This window comes from Pongo pygmaeus, chromosome 1 (genome assembly GCF_028885625.2).
Source record: "Pongo pygmaeus isolate AG05252 chromosome 1, NHGRI_mPonPyg2-v2.0_pri, whole genome shotgun sequence".
Taxonomy (NCBI): domain Eukaryota; kingdom Metazoa; phylum Chordata; class Mammalia; order Primates; family Hominidae; genus Pongo; species Pongo pygmaeus.
Genome location: NC_072373.2, coordinates 74818807 through 74834797, shown reverse-complemented (window position 1 = coordinate 74834797; position 15991 = coordinate 74818807). Strand labels below are relative to the sequence as shown.

The window sequence follows — 15991 nt, the reverse complement described above, 5'->3', positions numbered from 1 at the left end:
CTTCTCGAGATTGTCTACTCAAGGACCCCTGATGGCAGAAGACTGTGAACAGAACTTCTGAGTGTCTGGGGCCATGATCTGGGGTGGCCAACTATGAATGCAAACCTTCTTTGAGATCTTATAATTTCATTTAAAAAATAGTCACATGAATTTTGCATTTGTTCTTGTTTCCCAGTGCCTATCTCAGAGCCTGGTACAGAGTAGGAGAGTTTAAAAAATGAAATTGCTAGCAGGACTTTTCTATATACATAATCTTATGGATGTTTAGTATCTTACATAATAGTCCCTGAATAGAACCCAAATAGATTCCATAGGGGTGAATGAAAGGGTGAGTTTGGTGACATGGTGACATGGGAGGGGACAAAGAGGGAGGGGTAGGCACCTACCAAAGTATGAGGCATTTGGGCTACAGACATGGGGAAACTGTTCCAGGATTCTGAGTAGGAGTTGGGTGAGAAAAAGTATGCAAAGAATTATTTCAGAAAAAAGACAATCCTTGAAAAAAAAAGCACTGCAGCTAGAAGATCCTCACTGCTTTTGGATACTGTCACTTCTTTCCTAAGTAGTTCTGGGTCTCTATGGGATGGAGACAGGCTGTGCTACATGTACTTGAAGTATAACAGTCTTGCGTTGCGTAACGACAGGGATACATTCTAAGAACTGCATTGTTAAGCATTTCATCCTTGTGCAAACATCACAGAATGCACTTACACAAACCTAGATGGCAGAGCCTGCTATAGACCGAGGTATATGGTGTAGCGTATTGCTACTAGGCTACAAACCTGTATGGCACGTTACTAAATATTATAGGCAATTATAACACCATGGTAAGTACTTATGGATCTAAATATAAGCCTGTGTTTTGACATAGGCAATTATATATTTATAAATATTAATATTAATTATATAATATTAATTATATACTTATATATAATATATGTGTATTGACATAGGCAATTATATATTTATAAATATTAATATTAATTATATATTAATTATATACTTATATATAATATATATTATATATTATATACTATATATAATATAATATATATGATATAGAAATATATATCATATATATGATATAGAAATATATATCATATATATGATATAGAAATATATATCATATATATGATATATATTTCTATATCATATATATTATATATTAATATATAATAATTATATAATAATTATATATATTTATATATAATAATTATATATATAATTATTATATAATAATTATATATATAATTATTATATAATAATTATATATATAATTATTATATAATAATTATATATATTTATATATAATTATATATAATTATATATTTATATATAATTATTATATATAATTATATATTTATATAATTATTATATAATAATTATATATTTATATAATTATATAATAATTATATATAATTATTATATAATTATATATATAATTATATATAATTATATATATTTATATATAATTATATATATATTTATATATAATTATATATAATAATTATATATATTTATATATAATTATATATAATATTATATATATTTATATATAATTATACATAATTATTATATATATTTATATATAATTATACATAATTATATATATTTATATATAATTATACATAATTATTATATATATTTATATATAATTATACATAATTATTATATATATTTATATATAATTATACATAATTATTATATATATTTATATATAATTATATATAATAATTATATATAAATATATATAATAATTATATATTTATATATAATTATATATAATTATATATAATTATATATATTTACATATAATTATATATAATTATATATACAATTATATATATTTATATATAATTGTATATATAATTATATATAATTATATGTAAATATATAATTATATATAATAATTATATATGTTTATATATTTATATATAATTGTATTTATAATTATATATAATAATTACATATATTTATATATATAATTATATATATTATTATATATTTATATATAATTATATATTATTATATATATTTATATATAATTATATATTATTATATATATTTATATATAATTATATATATAATTATATATTATTATATATATAATTATTTATATATATAATAATATATAATTATATATATAATTATATATAAATTTATATATAATTATATATATAATTATATATTATTATATATTTATATATAATTATATATAATAATATATATAATAATTATATATTATATAATGATATAATAATATAATATTAATTATATAATAATATAATAATATAATATTATTATATAATTATAAATATTATAGGCAATTATAACACTATGGTAAGTACTTATGGATCTAAATATATGTAAACATAGAAAAGGCACAGTGAGAATATGGTATAAAAGATAAAAAATGGCCAATCTGTAAGGGTACTTACTGTGAATGGAGCTTGCAGAACTGGAAGTTGCTCTGGGTGAGTCAGTGAGTGGTGAGCGAATGTGAAGGCCCAGGACATGACTGTACACTCCTGTAGGCTTTAGACACACTGCCCTTCGGCTACACTAAATTTATTTAAAAATGTTCTTTCTTCATTAATAAAAATTAACCTTATCTTATTGTAACTGTTTTACTTTATAAACTTTAACATCTTTTTCAATTTTTTTGACTCCTTTGGAGTAACACTTCACTTAAAACACAAGCACATTGTACAGCTGTACAAACATATTTTCTTTCTTTATATCCATATTCTGTAAGTTTTTTTTTCTATTTAAACATTTTTTATTTTTATTTTTTACTCTTTAAACCTTTGTGTTAAAAACTAAGACACAAACATACACATTAGCCTAGGCCTGGACAGGGTCAGGATCATCAATATCACTGTCGTCCACCTCCGCATTTTGTCCCGCTGGAAGGTCTTCAGAGCAATAGCACACATGGAGCTGGCATCTCCTGTGATAACAATGCCTTCTTCTTGAATACATCCCAAAGGACCTGCCTGAGGCTGTTTTACAGGATTTTTTTTTTTTGTTAAGTACTCATACACTCTAAAATGACAATAAAAAGCATAGTATTATTCACATAAACCAGTAACATAATTGTTTATTATCATGATCAAGTATTACTTGACCTACTGTAGGTAATTGTATGTGCAAGACTTTTGTATGACTGGTAGGTTTGTTTACACCAAATCACCACAAACACATGAGTGATGCATTGGTCTGCAACCTTACGACAGCTGTGATGTCACTAGGTAATTTTCAGGTTTATTGCGATCTTATGGGACCACTGTCGTATATGCAGTCCCTTGTTAACTGAAATGTTCTTATGCAGGGCATGACTGTATAAAACATGAAAGTCAGATATAGAAGAAGACAGTTATAATACAGTTGGGAAACATAGATGGACATTCATATGATTATGAGGATATTAACTGAATGAGAGGGGATTTAATGATGCTATTTTGTATAACTAAGCACACTGCCCATATCCTCCCACCCCATCTCTAAATGAGATCAGACTATGTTCCTGACAGCTTATTCCAGGTTCTTCCAACCCTTTGGTATAATACAGTACACACATTCCAGTCTGTCCCAGAGCCCTTGGGCCTCTTCAGTCCACATGGAGTCCATGTGATCATTTCTTTGGTTTCCAGTACCCTGTTGTCTGCTCTTGATCATGGCCATCCGTTAGCCTCAGCCTTTCCTTCTCAGGTTAAAGAAGTCTACATAAGCTCCATGCGTGGGACCCTCCCTGGACACAATATGAAGCTGGGTGTTTTTCTTTGGCCCCTGTGCCCCACATCTCTCCCTGAAACCCAGTGCCCTCCCTGGCCTCCTGGTCATGAACCTCACTCAGGCCTGTCCTCCCAGGCTGCACATTTCCTTTCCCTTGGCCATTACCATTTGCCTTTTCTGAAGCCTGTGTTAAAATGATCCAGCAAATGAACTGATGCCAATGGGAAAAAGACTGAAAGGGAGTCAACATGTTTGGGGAATTATTTAATTCTCCTCCCAGGTACTCTGTTTGCATGTTAACTGCAATGTGGGGATAATTCCTTTTCTAAGGTTGTTCAGGCCAACAGTGCCAGCCAGCAGAGGATGTATTTTTTAATAGAATTTATTTTTTAATAGGAGACTTTCACACAGCATTTAGGCAGTGATCTAGACTTCCCATGTGTACTATCATTCCCGCTTTTAAATTCTGAATTACAATGGTAGGGTTAGTGGAGTTTTAGCGTTCCTTTTGTATGCTGATTTGTCCATGAGGAGAGTTTCAGAATTTAGAAAGCTCCTGGCTACTCATGTCTTGAATACTGAGGCACTGTTTAGAGGACACGGCATTCAAATGGAAGGTGAATATTTTGATACCTCCCTGCACGCACCAGCTCTCCCCAGCCTCTATCTTCATTTTAGTTCTGATTAGAACTGGCATGCATGCAGCCTGGCAGGAATGTGTGGCTTAAGGCTTGCTCCCCACTCAGGTGTCCAGGTGGGCCCTCAACTTTTGACTTCCACTCAAGTCATATCAGAAAGTCCATTTTCCCTTCACGAAGCAAATTCCAGCAAGGTAATGATGTGTAAATTTAGTTTCTGATTCTGAGTCTTCTAGTGGGGGCAGGGAGGCTATCTTATGAGCTCCACCATTAAGGTGTTATTCATCTATTTAGAGATCATAATGAAATCATAAAGAGCTAGGCATTCAGAATGGTGCAGAATGAATTCTAGGGCTAACCAATTATTTACAGCTGATTTCAAGTCCCACCTGCATGGGCCACAGTGGGGACACAACCAGGGATAGATCCCAACCTGGGGGCACTTGGAAATGTGACTGGGGAGCTCTGGAAGCATTTAGTGGGTTGGGGCCAGGGATGGATTTTTAAGTGCTGGCACTTGAAAAAGAAAAAAAAATTAATGGGTACCTGGACGAAAGGGAAAGCTAGAAATGGCACAAATCATTTGTAATCATCCATTCCTAATCCTGAAATAAAAGACATTCAAGGTTCCGACCCACACTACTGTGTCTGTGTGTGACTGACAGGGGATGTGATGTTAATGGCTTCTCCTGATCTTTGAAGGTGCAGCTGCCTGGGCCATCTTTCCCATCCTGGTGAATCCTAGAGGGGGAGAGTGGGTCTCAGAGGGACATTTTGATGAGATGGATGGTGACCAGCTTGATCCCCTCTGAGTTTGGGCACAGACCTTTCATGGGCCTGCCATGAACCCCTCCAGTCCTCATTCTCACTCTCTACACTCTGAACATTAGGATGTCTTCAGTTTCTAGAAGGTAGAAAATCCTTCTGCAGAAAAAGACCTCCCACATTTGGGTGAAAACCTGCTTTACCTTTCTTTATCCCAGTGCCCAGGTTTAGACCATCACAAACATGTCTTTAAGAGAGCCTCTGCACAGATTCTTAGAAAGCAGCCCTGGGAACCTTCTATGTAAATTAGCTAAGCTGTGCTCATTTAAAGAAGGTTACTGAGGGAGACACTGCACGTTATTTCAAGCTGTGGTTAACTTTCTGTACGAAGTCTGGAGGGAGGCGGAAATGTGTATGACTAGCATGACAATATACCTTTCTTGGATTGGAGAAAACTACTGGAGACAGACCTGTCTGCTGTGTCTGTGTGGAAGTGGCCTCTGTGTCCCCAGAATCCTCCTGCTTTTTCTGGGTGAGGCATAAACGAGCTGCTGGTGAGATTGCAGACTTGGAGGGGCAAATTAGGACCTTCCCTTTTAACATATGCTACCAACTCAGCATATTCACCCCAACCACTCCAAAAACGTTTTTGAGAGCAAGGACCTCCTTATTTTTGTGTTCACAGAGCCAAGCATGTGCTGCTCCATAGCAGGTATTCAGTAAATGTTCCCTAAAAAACAAATGAGTGAAGTTGTAGACCAGAGGTTCTCACACTGTAGCCTGCGTCAGATCATCGGAAGGGCTTGTCAAGGTATAGATTGCCCGGGCCCACCCTGTAGTTTCCGGTTCTGTAGGTCTGGGCTGGGGCCAAATAATTTGCATTTCTTTTTTCTTTTCTTTTCTTTTTTTTTTTTTTTTGAGATGGAGTCTCACTCTGTCACCCAGGCTGGGGTGCAGTGGCATGATCTTGGCTCACTGCAACCTCCACCTCCCAGATTCAAGCAATTCTTCTGCCTCAGCCTCCAGAGTAGCTGGGACTACAGGCATGCACCACCATGCCCGGCTAATTTTTATATTTTCAGTAGAGACGGGGTTTCACTATATTGGCCAGGCTGGTCTTGAACTCCTGACCTCATGATCTGCCTGCCTCGGCCTCCCAAAGTGCTGGGATTACAGGTGTGAGCCACCGTGCCTGGCCAATTTGCATTTCTAACAAGTTCCCAGGGGATGTGGACGCTGCTGGTCTGGAAACCCCACTTGAAGAGCCATTGATAGATGGCTCTCTCTTGCCAGCGTGCAAGAAGCCCCCCATTGAAACAAGGAAGCCATAGGTGGATTGGTGTCTCAGAAAGAACCCTGGACTTGGAAACTCAGGACAGAGATTTGAGTCCCAGCTCTGCTGTTTGTGGACTATGGGACCTTAATAAGTTCCTAGAGTCTAACCTTTTTGAATTTGTTTCCTCATGGGACCAAGAGCTGCCCTGCCCACTTCACAGGGTTGCTGTGAGAGTGAAATGAGAATGCACATGTGAAGAGGATCGCTAAACTCAGAGCTGAGATATAAATGTAAGAATCTTTATTGCAGGAACAGAGCTTGATGAAGCTTGTGATTGATATGGGCCCTTATTGCCTTTTATGAGCAGAAAAAGAAAGCTTGTAAAAGGATGACAAATATGATAGGGAAACAGGAGATACACAAGCAAAATAATTAAAGCAGTTTTCCACATGGGATGTAATGAAGGACTGAATTTTACATGTGTCTCCAGAAGGGCTCTGGAAGTTCAGGGGTGTTTGTGTGTAGGTGTGGGTGTGTGTGAGTGTGTGTGTGTGTGTTAGGAGGGTGCATGGGAGGACCAATAAGGAGAATCTTCCTTAGAAGTGGGCTTGAGCTAGGCTTTGAAGGGATGGTTAGGACTTGGACAGATAAGGGCAGAGAGAAATCCCCTGGAAGGTGGGCTGGTCCACAGTGGAGGGTGCATGGTGGAGATGGTGTGATGCAAGATTGTGCATAGGGCACAGCCAACCTACAGGCCTGCAAGGCATGGAAGAGGAAGTCACCTCCATGTGGTACGAAGTAGACTGTTAGGCCTGAGATGATGAAAATGGATGTCTAAACTCCAGAGGGGCTGGCAGGCAAGAAGCCAGAGAGAAGGCTGTTTTGTTAACACAGACTCAGGATGAGAGAAGGCCGAGGGTGGGTGTCATGGGAGCAGAGACGTAGGGGTGTATGTGAGTGACTTGCAGAGGGAGGGCTTGAGAAGGGGTATGAAGGGATTGTCAAACACGGCTCCAGGTTCCAGGTCTGGGTGGTGCGGAGAAGGGTGGACCCAAGGCAGAGTGGGGAGAGTGGAGAGCAGTGCTGTTGTGTGTGGCGTGGTCAGGGACTTGGGGAGAGTTGTTATGTTTGGATATTTGATCTGACTGTGGAGCTTCCAAGTGAAAACGCTATGAGAACTGTTGGAGAAACAGGCCTGAAGTTGGGGTACAGGCCAGGAAAGACAGCCTGTTCACATGTGTCATGTTCTCATTTGGGCTGTTTTGAGAGAGCGGTGACTACCTGTGACATGACTGGCTGCATCCTTGGCATTTTCATGCCTAGAGATCTTCCTGCTGGGTCCTCTTTTGATCATCTGCTCGGTGGCTAACCCTGGGCTCTCGCCTCTGTCTCTTCTCTCCTGCAGGGGATGCTCTTACTTACCACAATGGATGGAAGTTTACAACTTTCGACAGAGACAACGATATTGCACTCAGCAACTGTGCCCTGACGCATCATGGTGGCTGGTGGTATAAGAACTGCCACTTGGCCAACCCCAATGGCAGATATGGGGAGACCAAGCACAGTGAGGTAGGTGACAGGTGAATGTCTTTTCTGTCCCAGGGTATGCCCATATTCAGCTTCCAAATGGACACCCTCCAGGCCAGTCTGGCAGCCCCTCTCCTTCTGAAGCTTCCAGTCAAAGCAGTAGAGCTTCTCCTCCAGGCTCCATGGCCTTGAGGTCGTGGCCTCCCTTCCTGATGGCCATGGCCCTGCTTGTTTTGCATTCCCAGTGCTGCACACTTGCCTAGGGGAAGGTGCGGGAAAAACTTGGGCTGCCCACTGCCATGTAATAACAGGTGATGTGCTCTACACACTGTCTCATTTCACTAGTTCACACACTGTCAGCTCCGGCTGCTGTAACAAAATAACACAGACCAGGTGGCTCAAACAACAGACATTTATTTCTCACAGTTCTGGAGGCTGGGAAGTCGAAGATCAGGCTGCTGGCAGATTTGGTTATTGGTGGTGGACCTTGCTGTCTTGTGGATGGCTGACTGTGGCTGTGCGTCCTCACATGGCGGACAGAAAGGAGCTCTGATCTCTTCTTCATATAGGAGCATGTGTCCCATCATGAGGGCTCCACCTCATGGTCTCATGTAAACCTAATTACCTCCCAGAGGCCCCCTCTACATACCATCATGTTGGTAGGGGGTGGTTAGGGCTTTACTACATGAATTTTGAAGAGACACAAACATTCAGTTTATAACAAACATTGCCTACTTTCTAGTTCTCCTAGTTGAACAAGAGCTATTTCTTTAGGCTGAGCATGGTGGTTCATGCCTGTAATCCCAGCACTCTGGGAGGCTGAGGTGGGCTGATTGCTTGTGCCCAGGAATTTGAGACCAGCCTGGGTAACATCGTGAAACCCCGTCTCTACAAAAAATACAAAAATTATCTGGGCATTATGGAATGCACTTGTAGTCCCAGCCTCTAGGGAAGCTGAGGCAGGAAGATCACTTGAGCCTGGGAGGCTGAGACTGCAGTGAGCTATGATCAAGCCGCTGCACTCCAGCCTGGGTGGCAGAGCAAGACCCTGTCTCAAAAAAAAAAAAAAAAAAAAAAAAAAGCTGTCTCAAGTCCTTTAATCAAAACAGTCTTTTTGTGCCTTAGGTCAGACCTATTTTTGGATCCACTTCACCCAAAACCTGCCCAGAACATTGAGCTAGACCAGTCTCTCCACATTGGGAGTATGCGCCTAAGGCCCAGGGGTCCAGGAGGGCTCCTCTTCCCACATTGCTCTGAAACTGTCCCACCTGCTATTTCTCAAGCTTCCTCTGCCCCAGTGCATCATCCTTACTCTTTGACAGCTGCGGGGCACTTCCCACCTGCTCCCTCACAGTTTCTTGAAAATTGCATCTTTTTCTCTGCTCGTCATTAATCCTCTCCCCTCCACAAACCCTGAATCCCCATCCTAGGTTTCTAATTTCCCATCTGCAGCCCTGATCCTAAGCCTCCAGGAAGCCACCTCTTCAGAACTCACCTTGTACCAATATTACTGTAAATATTAGCACATCCGAAGTCCAGGTACATTTTGATTACTTTGGTCCTGACCAGGCTGCAGGACTCCCAATCTTTACGTGATTTTTCAAAGGGAAGAAGAAATTTGCCCCCAGGGAAGCTGGGGAGGGTGGGCCCATGAATCATGGTGGCAACGTGTGGGCTGACTCAGGGAAGCCAGGGATAGGAGATTAAATATTGGAAATGAGCAGCCAGGATGCCCTGAACCATCCCATATTTGCTAATAAAAGACATTCATCTGGTTAATGCGCTTTTCACAGTCTGCAAGGCATTTAGTTTCTTGTTTATTATTTACCTCACAAATTAAAATACATAAAATTGGTCACTTGGGCTTTTTATTGGCCAGGTTGCAGGGTTATTAAGTGAATTAAATATTATTGCGCTCACCAGTCAAAAGACATAAAATGAAATTTAGTTTTCAGCAGGCTATTTGTTACCCCAGAGCTAATATCTAAACAGTCTAAATTGAAAATGATTTTACACAATTGGCCAATTAATATGTTTATTTTTGCCTTTAATTTTTTGGAAAGGAAGAGAGTGAAGCAAAGATAATTTGCCCATTGCCGGCCCGGTTGACCCGTGTGTTGTCTCTGTGGCTGCTCTGGCCTCACCCAGCTCCTGGGCTCACACCCCCTTGCTCCCACCGTGGAGACCGCCGGCTTCCAAATCGTCCAAGTCCTCAGCCCGTCTAACCCCAGCTGCCCAGCAGAGGGCGCGTGTGTCCGGATCCTGCCCTCCCCTCCCTTCTCATCGCCCCCGTCTTTCTCTCCCCTGAGCAGAGAGGGAGTGGTTTCACTGGTAATTAATTAACTAATTAATTCCTTTGTACCATAACCCACCCTGCCCTCCTCCCAAGAGCCTCTTCTTGATGTGGCCTTTTTTTTTTTTTTTTTTTTTTTTGTAGGGGGTGAACTGGGAGCCTTGGAAAGGACATGAATTCTCCATTCCTTACGTGGAGTTGAAAATCCGCCCTCATGGCTACAGCAGGGAGCCTGTCCTGGGCAGAAAGAAGCGGACGCTGGGAGGAAGGCTGCGAACGTTCTGATGGCCCGTGTGAGCAGTCCTCGCAGGAGACACCACCAGCTGTGGGAGCTTGGGGCGGGGTGGGTAGTGGTCACTGGGGTCTGGGAGTGCTCAGATAGCCCACAGAACAAATCATGTCACCAAGCTTCAAGCCATGGAGGTTCCTTCCCTCTCACCTGCATTTTTGCCCGTCTTTATGAGGGTCTTGAAAATCAAAATAGTAGTTGCACAGTATGTGTAGGAAAGACAGTACTGGAACGGTTTCTCAGCTTATCTTCAGCAACATATATACCGGATTAGGGCAAGAGAAGGAATCACCCAGCACTTCACCAATTGGAAATCTCTGGAAATTTACCTCTATGTATTTAAAGCTCTGCTAATGCAAATCTTTTCTCTGGAAAGAAGCACAGAGGAGGGGTTCTGATGACCCAGGGGTCAGGGCTGAGACAACAGGACGTTTGTCACCTCCTTTCCCATTGGGTTTTTATGAAAACAGTGTGAACCTCCCCCCTTTTAATTTCTGGTGTTATGAGGAAGAATAAAGGGAATAGAAGGGGCTAAGATGGACTCATGTTTAGCTAAGTTCTGACTTGTATCCAGCATGCTGGAGACCAAAGCTGCTGCCTTACTGCTATTTTTAAGCGCCCTCTTTTCAGTCATTTGCATAATTGTGTCCATAGAGCTGCATATGTTGTGAATAAATTCTCACTCATTTCAACTTTGAATAATTTGACTCTCTTCATAATTGGTTCCTCCCAAAGACTCTTCTACAACTCCTGTTCATGCCCACCAGGCCTCAGACTCCCTCTTTTCCCCGCCCCGCACTATTGGAGTCCTGGGTTTTGTGGGAGTGCTCAGCACCGTGAGTCTTACTGTTTGATCGGTCAGTTGGCAAGATCAGATCCTTTTTGCTTATTTTCTATCATTTTGGAGGGTTTTCTGTAGCAAAATCAGTGACCAATGAAGTAACTTAAATTCCTATTGAAGAAAAAAAATAATAAACCACTTGATTAAAAAAAAATTGCTGTGTGTTATTTTCCCCCACATAAGTGCACTTGAATTCTAAATTTAACCTACATGCAAGTGAAGGTACAATTTGTGTATTGTAATGGAATTTGGTTGGCTGTGGACTCTGATTTGCATGATGGGAAATAATGGTATTTAGAATGCAGAAGTGAGTGAATGGGAAGTAAGGCGAATGCCCCAAAAGCTGCTGTACCCCTCCAGGACCAGGGTGTAGTCTACTGCCTAGGTGTCTCCAGGTTTTAATCTCTGGGTGAATGTCAAACCATACTCCTGAAACCGTTTCTGTCAACCTTTAAAGTCTTCAGCATCCCCCTCTGGTGCCTTCCTTCCCCAGACACACACATTGAGCAATGCCATGGTAACTGCTCGCTCTGATAATGAGTGGTCTCAGTGAAATACAGTTTTAATGTTGATGCTGACGATGAAAAAATGTACTTGCATGTTATTAATTGATTCAACAAGAGTTTAGTAAGTGTTTGTCTGCTTTGTGTCAAGCAGTATGCTGGGCACTGGGGAAACAGAGGTGAGCAAGATAGACACTATGCTTGTATTGATGGAGCTTGTGTGCTGTCATTCATTCATTCGTTTACATTCACTCATTCAACGAATAGAGATGAAGCCCTATTATGTGCCAAGTTCCATTCTAAGCATTGGTGTTAATCAAGGACATAACATCATATTCCTGTCCTTGTGCTAATATTCTCATGGTGGAGGCTGACATTAAACAACAAATAAATGTGTAGTTACAAGAAGTGGGAAATGCCATGGAAGAAAAAGTAGGATGAGAAGATGAAGGTGTTGCATGGTGTTGGACTATGAAGCCTCTCTGAGGAGGAGATATTCACAGAAACTGATCAGATTTCTCCTAGTCTTGATCTAGCTTTGTCAGGGCCTGAGCCTGAGCTAATTTCTTTATCTGCCTTTTTTTTTTTTTTGAATGGGGTTTCCCTCTGTCATGCAGGCTGCTGTATATTCACATGATCAAGGCTCACCGCAGCCTTGAACTCCAGCCTTGAACTCCTGGGCTTTAGCAATCCTTCTGCCTCAGCCTCCTGAGTAGCTGGGACTACAGGCACATGCTACTGTGCCCAGCTAATTTTTCACTTTTTTGTAGAGATGAAGTCTTGCTATCTTACCCAGGCCGATCTCATCTGTCTTAAAGGTCTGTATGCACAACTTCCCAGTTCCAAGTCTTCTCCTCAAATTCTCTTCTTTTAAAAACATTTTTGCAGTTTTTTAATTGTTTTATTTAATAGAAATGGAGTCTTATTGTCACCTAGGCTGTGTGAGGAAAACAGTGTAAATCTCTCCCTTTTAATTTCTGGTGTTGTGGGGAAGAATAAAGGGAATAAAAAAAGGCGAGTGCAATGGTGTGATCACAGCTCATTGTAACCTTGAACTCCTGGACTCAAGCAATCCTCCCGTCTCAGCCTCCTGAGTAGCTGGGACTGCAGGCGAGTGCCACCATGCCCAACTATACATCTATATCTATATCTATATCTATATCTATATCTATATCTATCTATCTATGTCTATATCTATAGATATATAGCAGGCTCTCACTATATTGCCCAGGCTGGTCTTGAACTCCTGGCTTCAAATGATCCTCCAGCCTTGACTCGGGAAGTAGCTGGGACTACGGGTGCTAACCGCCACACCTGGCTGGAATTCCCTTCTGCTGTTCCGTGACCCCGTTTGCATGTAGGGTACTCAACTTCGTGATTATGAAGCTTTGGGCTCATCACAGTGGTCCAGGGTTTTTAGAAAAGTGCCTCCTTTGCAAAATGGATCAAATCCCAGAGATTGACTTCGAGCCAAGGATGGTGGTTGTTGGCAATGCTTCTCAACTTTGAACATGCTTATTAACACAGGGATCACGGGGTCCCTTCCCCAGACACTCTGGTTAAGTAGGTCTGGGCCGAGGGCTGCTGCTGGAGTGGTGTCCATTCTGAGTAGCTGTGGCGTGGGGGAGCCGCCGGTGGTCTTTTTGCTCTGGAGGAGTCTGTGATGGTAGCAAATTACAAAACACACACCCCTGTGTTCATTGACCCCAGGGTTTCTCCATCACTGGCCAAGAGGAGGACTTTTGGGAAACAGGAGCTATTTCTTACATTATTTTGCCTGTAGGACCCATGGTGCACAAAGGAGCGGGTGAAGAAAACCTCAGTTGACCCTTCAAAGGTTCTACTGGGGACCAGGAAGGAAGTTGAGAGAAACTCATTTTCAAAGGGCCTTTGTCTGACTGAGGAAAACATTCCAACTTGAAACTTCCATGCCTAACCTCATTTTAACGTGACCAGTGTTCACAACTCCCGATCTGGTAGCTGAATATGGGCCCGTGGAATAAGTTTCTGGAGAGACCTGCTTTTTAGAGAGAGTCAATTTTCTTGGAACCAGGTGATGAGCCGTCAAGGTTTTGAAACTTACAGGGATGATTTCTACCCTTTAGAACAAACTAAAGCAAACAAAAGCTCTCATAGAAGGCAGAGGCTGCAAGCCAGGCACTAGGGTAGATGCAAAGAAAGAAGTCTTGGTAAAGTTTCCAAAGTGTTGCCTTTTATGCAGGACACGAGCAAGACAGTGATGAACAGAACACAAATGCGGCCCTCCAGCAGCTCTTGGAGTGGTGGCAGAGGCAGCTGTGGAAACTAACCAGGGAGAGTGAGTCCACAGGGAGGTGGACTGAACACTGTGGGCAGAGTTGGGGTGACTCATCCTGCCAGGGGTGCCAAGGGAGAGAGCTTCACGGGGATGTGATGTCGGCTTTAAGTCTGGAAGGATGAATTCCGGGGGGAGAAACCAGAGGCCCTAGGGGGGTGGGGCCCATCGGGTACAGGAGACTGGGCAGCAAGGAAGAGAAAGTGTGGAGTGTGGCATGTCTGAGGGGGGCAAAGTGGTTTCTTACTGGGGTGAGGAGAGCTTGGTGGGGAGCCAGGCGGGTGAGATGAGCGGGAATTCTTCCTTTGCTAGGCCAGTACTGTGGTTCTCAGCGTTCACTACCTGTAGGCGGCGGCGGGGGTGGGGGGCCTCCATGGGTACAGAAGCTCCACTCACCTCCACAGGCTCTGCTTCAGTGGGTCTCAGGTGAGTTCTGTGCACCTGAGCTTCCTAAAGTGCTCCCAAGGATTCCAACATAGACCACGCTTGAGAGCCACTGCTCAGATGAAAGCATGTGGAAAGTGGGGAACACACAGGTTTTTAAACCTGAGAGTGACAAGATCAGATGTGTATTTTGGAAATATCAGTCTGGTGATAGGATAGACAACAGGGCTGGGGGTGTTGAGGGAAGTTTTGGAGGAAGGATAGGGACTCACAGGCAAGTTGAGTGCTATTGTGATAGTTCAGGCAAGCAGTCATAACTTCCTTGGCCTGTGGCAGAAATGGTGGAGAAGGGGAGGAGGGTCTAGATTAGTGAGATATCCGGGAAGAAGGAATGGTGGGCTTTGAGGAGGATGGGTGGTACAGGCAAGAGATGGGTCCTTTCATGTCAGAGCTTAGAGCTGGTTGTTCCTGATAGTGGCTTCCTCTGGACATAGGGTCCCAGAGTTTATGTTTGTCAAATGAGATCAAAAGCTCTGCGTTTAAAATTTGAATTCTCAGGGATTTAAAGACGATTAAAGCCAGGAAATGCTGAAGGAGCTGAGGAGAAAGAAAATGCCTCCAGAAACTGTGATCGAGGAAGGAAAAAGGCCAGGTGTGGTGTGTGAGGAGATGTGGACAGGGGACATGCAGATGAAGGGATGGTGTGGCAGAAGGAAAAACAAGTATAACAGCGAGAAACTCTTGGTGAAATTTAGCCAGTTGATGGAAAAAGCCCTCCATTAATCCCGGCTACTCCGGAGGCTGAGGCAGGAGAATGCTTGAACCCAGGAGGCAGAAGTTGCAGTGAGCCGAGACTGAGCCATTGCACTCCAGCCTGGGCAACAAGAGCGAAGCTCTGTCTCAAAAAAAAAAAAAAAAGAAATTCTAAGTCATTACCTCAAGCGCTTCGCTAGGGTGGTGGAGGGGATCAGGAGGGAGTTCATGTCAATACGGAGCTGATCAATACGGTTGGGACTGCAGCTTAGTGCAAGAGGCTTGCTATATTCTGCCTGGCCAGGAGATGGCAGTGTTGTCCTGTCGGGAGCCTCTCATTTCAGCGCCACTTCTCTCTTCTATAAAGGGGAGTTCTAGGGGCTAGGTCCCCACTTTTCTCTTTCCCTGGGTGATGCTATCTGGAGAGTCAGTCGGTGAGGCCCAGCTTAACATTGGGCCTGCACTTGGTGGTTTCTTAGGCAGCGTTCTTGGTGGACAAATGCGCAAAAAATAACTGGGAACAACCTTGAGGAGATTGCCTGGTGAGATTGGACTCTATCCCCAGACCCGGCGCACTGGGCTGCTGGGGAGGAAAGGCGGATAGAGGTTGTCAGCCTGATGAAAGGTGAAGGGGGGCACCCCGGGAGAGATTTCAGGCAGCTCCTAATTTGCA

At 42.0% G+C, this 15991-nt stretch overlaps 1 protein-coding gene across 1 annotated transcript in view; it reads left to right on the top strand.

Moving 5' to 3' along the window:
- TNN (tenascin N) overlaps positions 1 to 11509 on the top strand; it is a 73865-nt gene extending 62356 nt beyond the window's left edge. Inside the window, exons 18-19 of the mRNA XM_054494511.2 lie at positions 7820 to 7983; positions 10379 to 11509. Coding sequence (XP_054350486.1) covers positions 7820 to 7983; positions 10379 to 10519 — 305 coding nt within the window. The 3' untranslated portion in view covers positions 10520 to 11509. The remainder of the gene's footprint in view (positions 1 to 7819; positions 7984 to 10378) is intronic.
- Positions 11510 to 15991: the final 4482 nt, after the last annotated feature.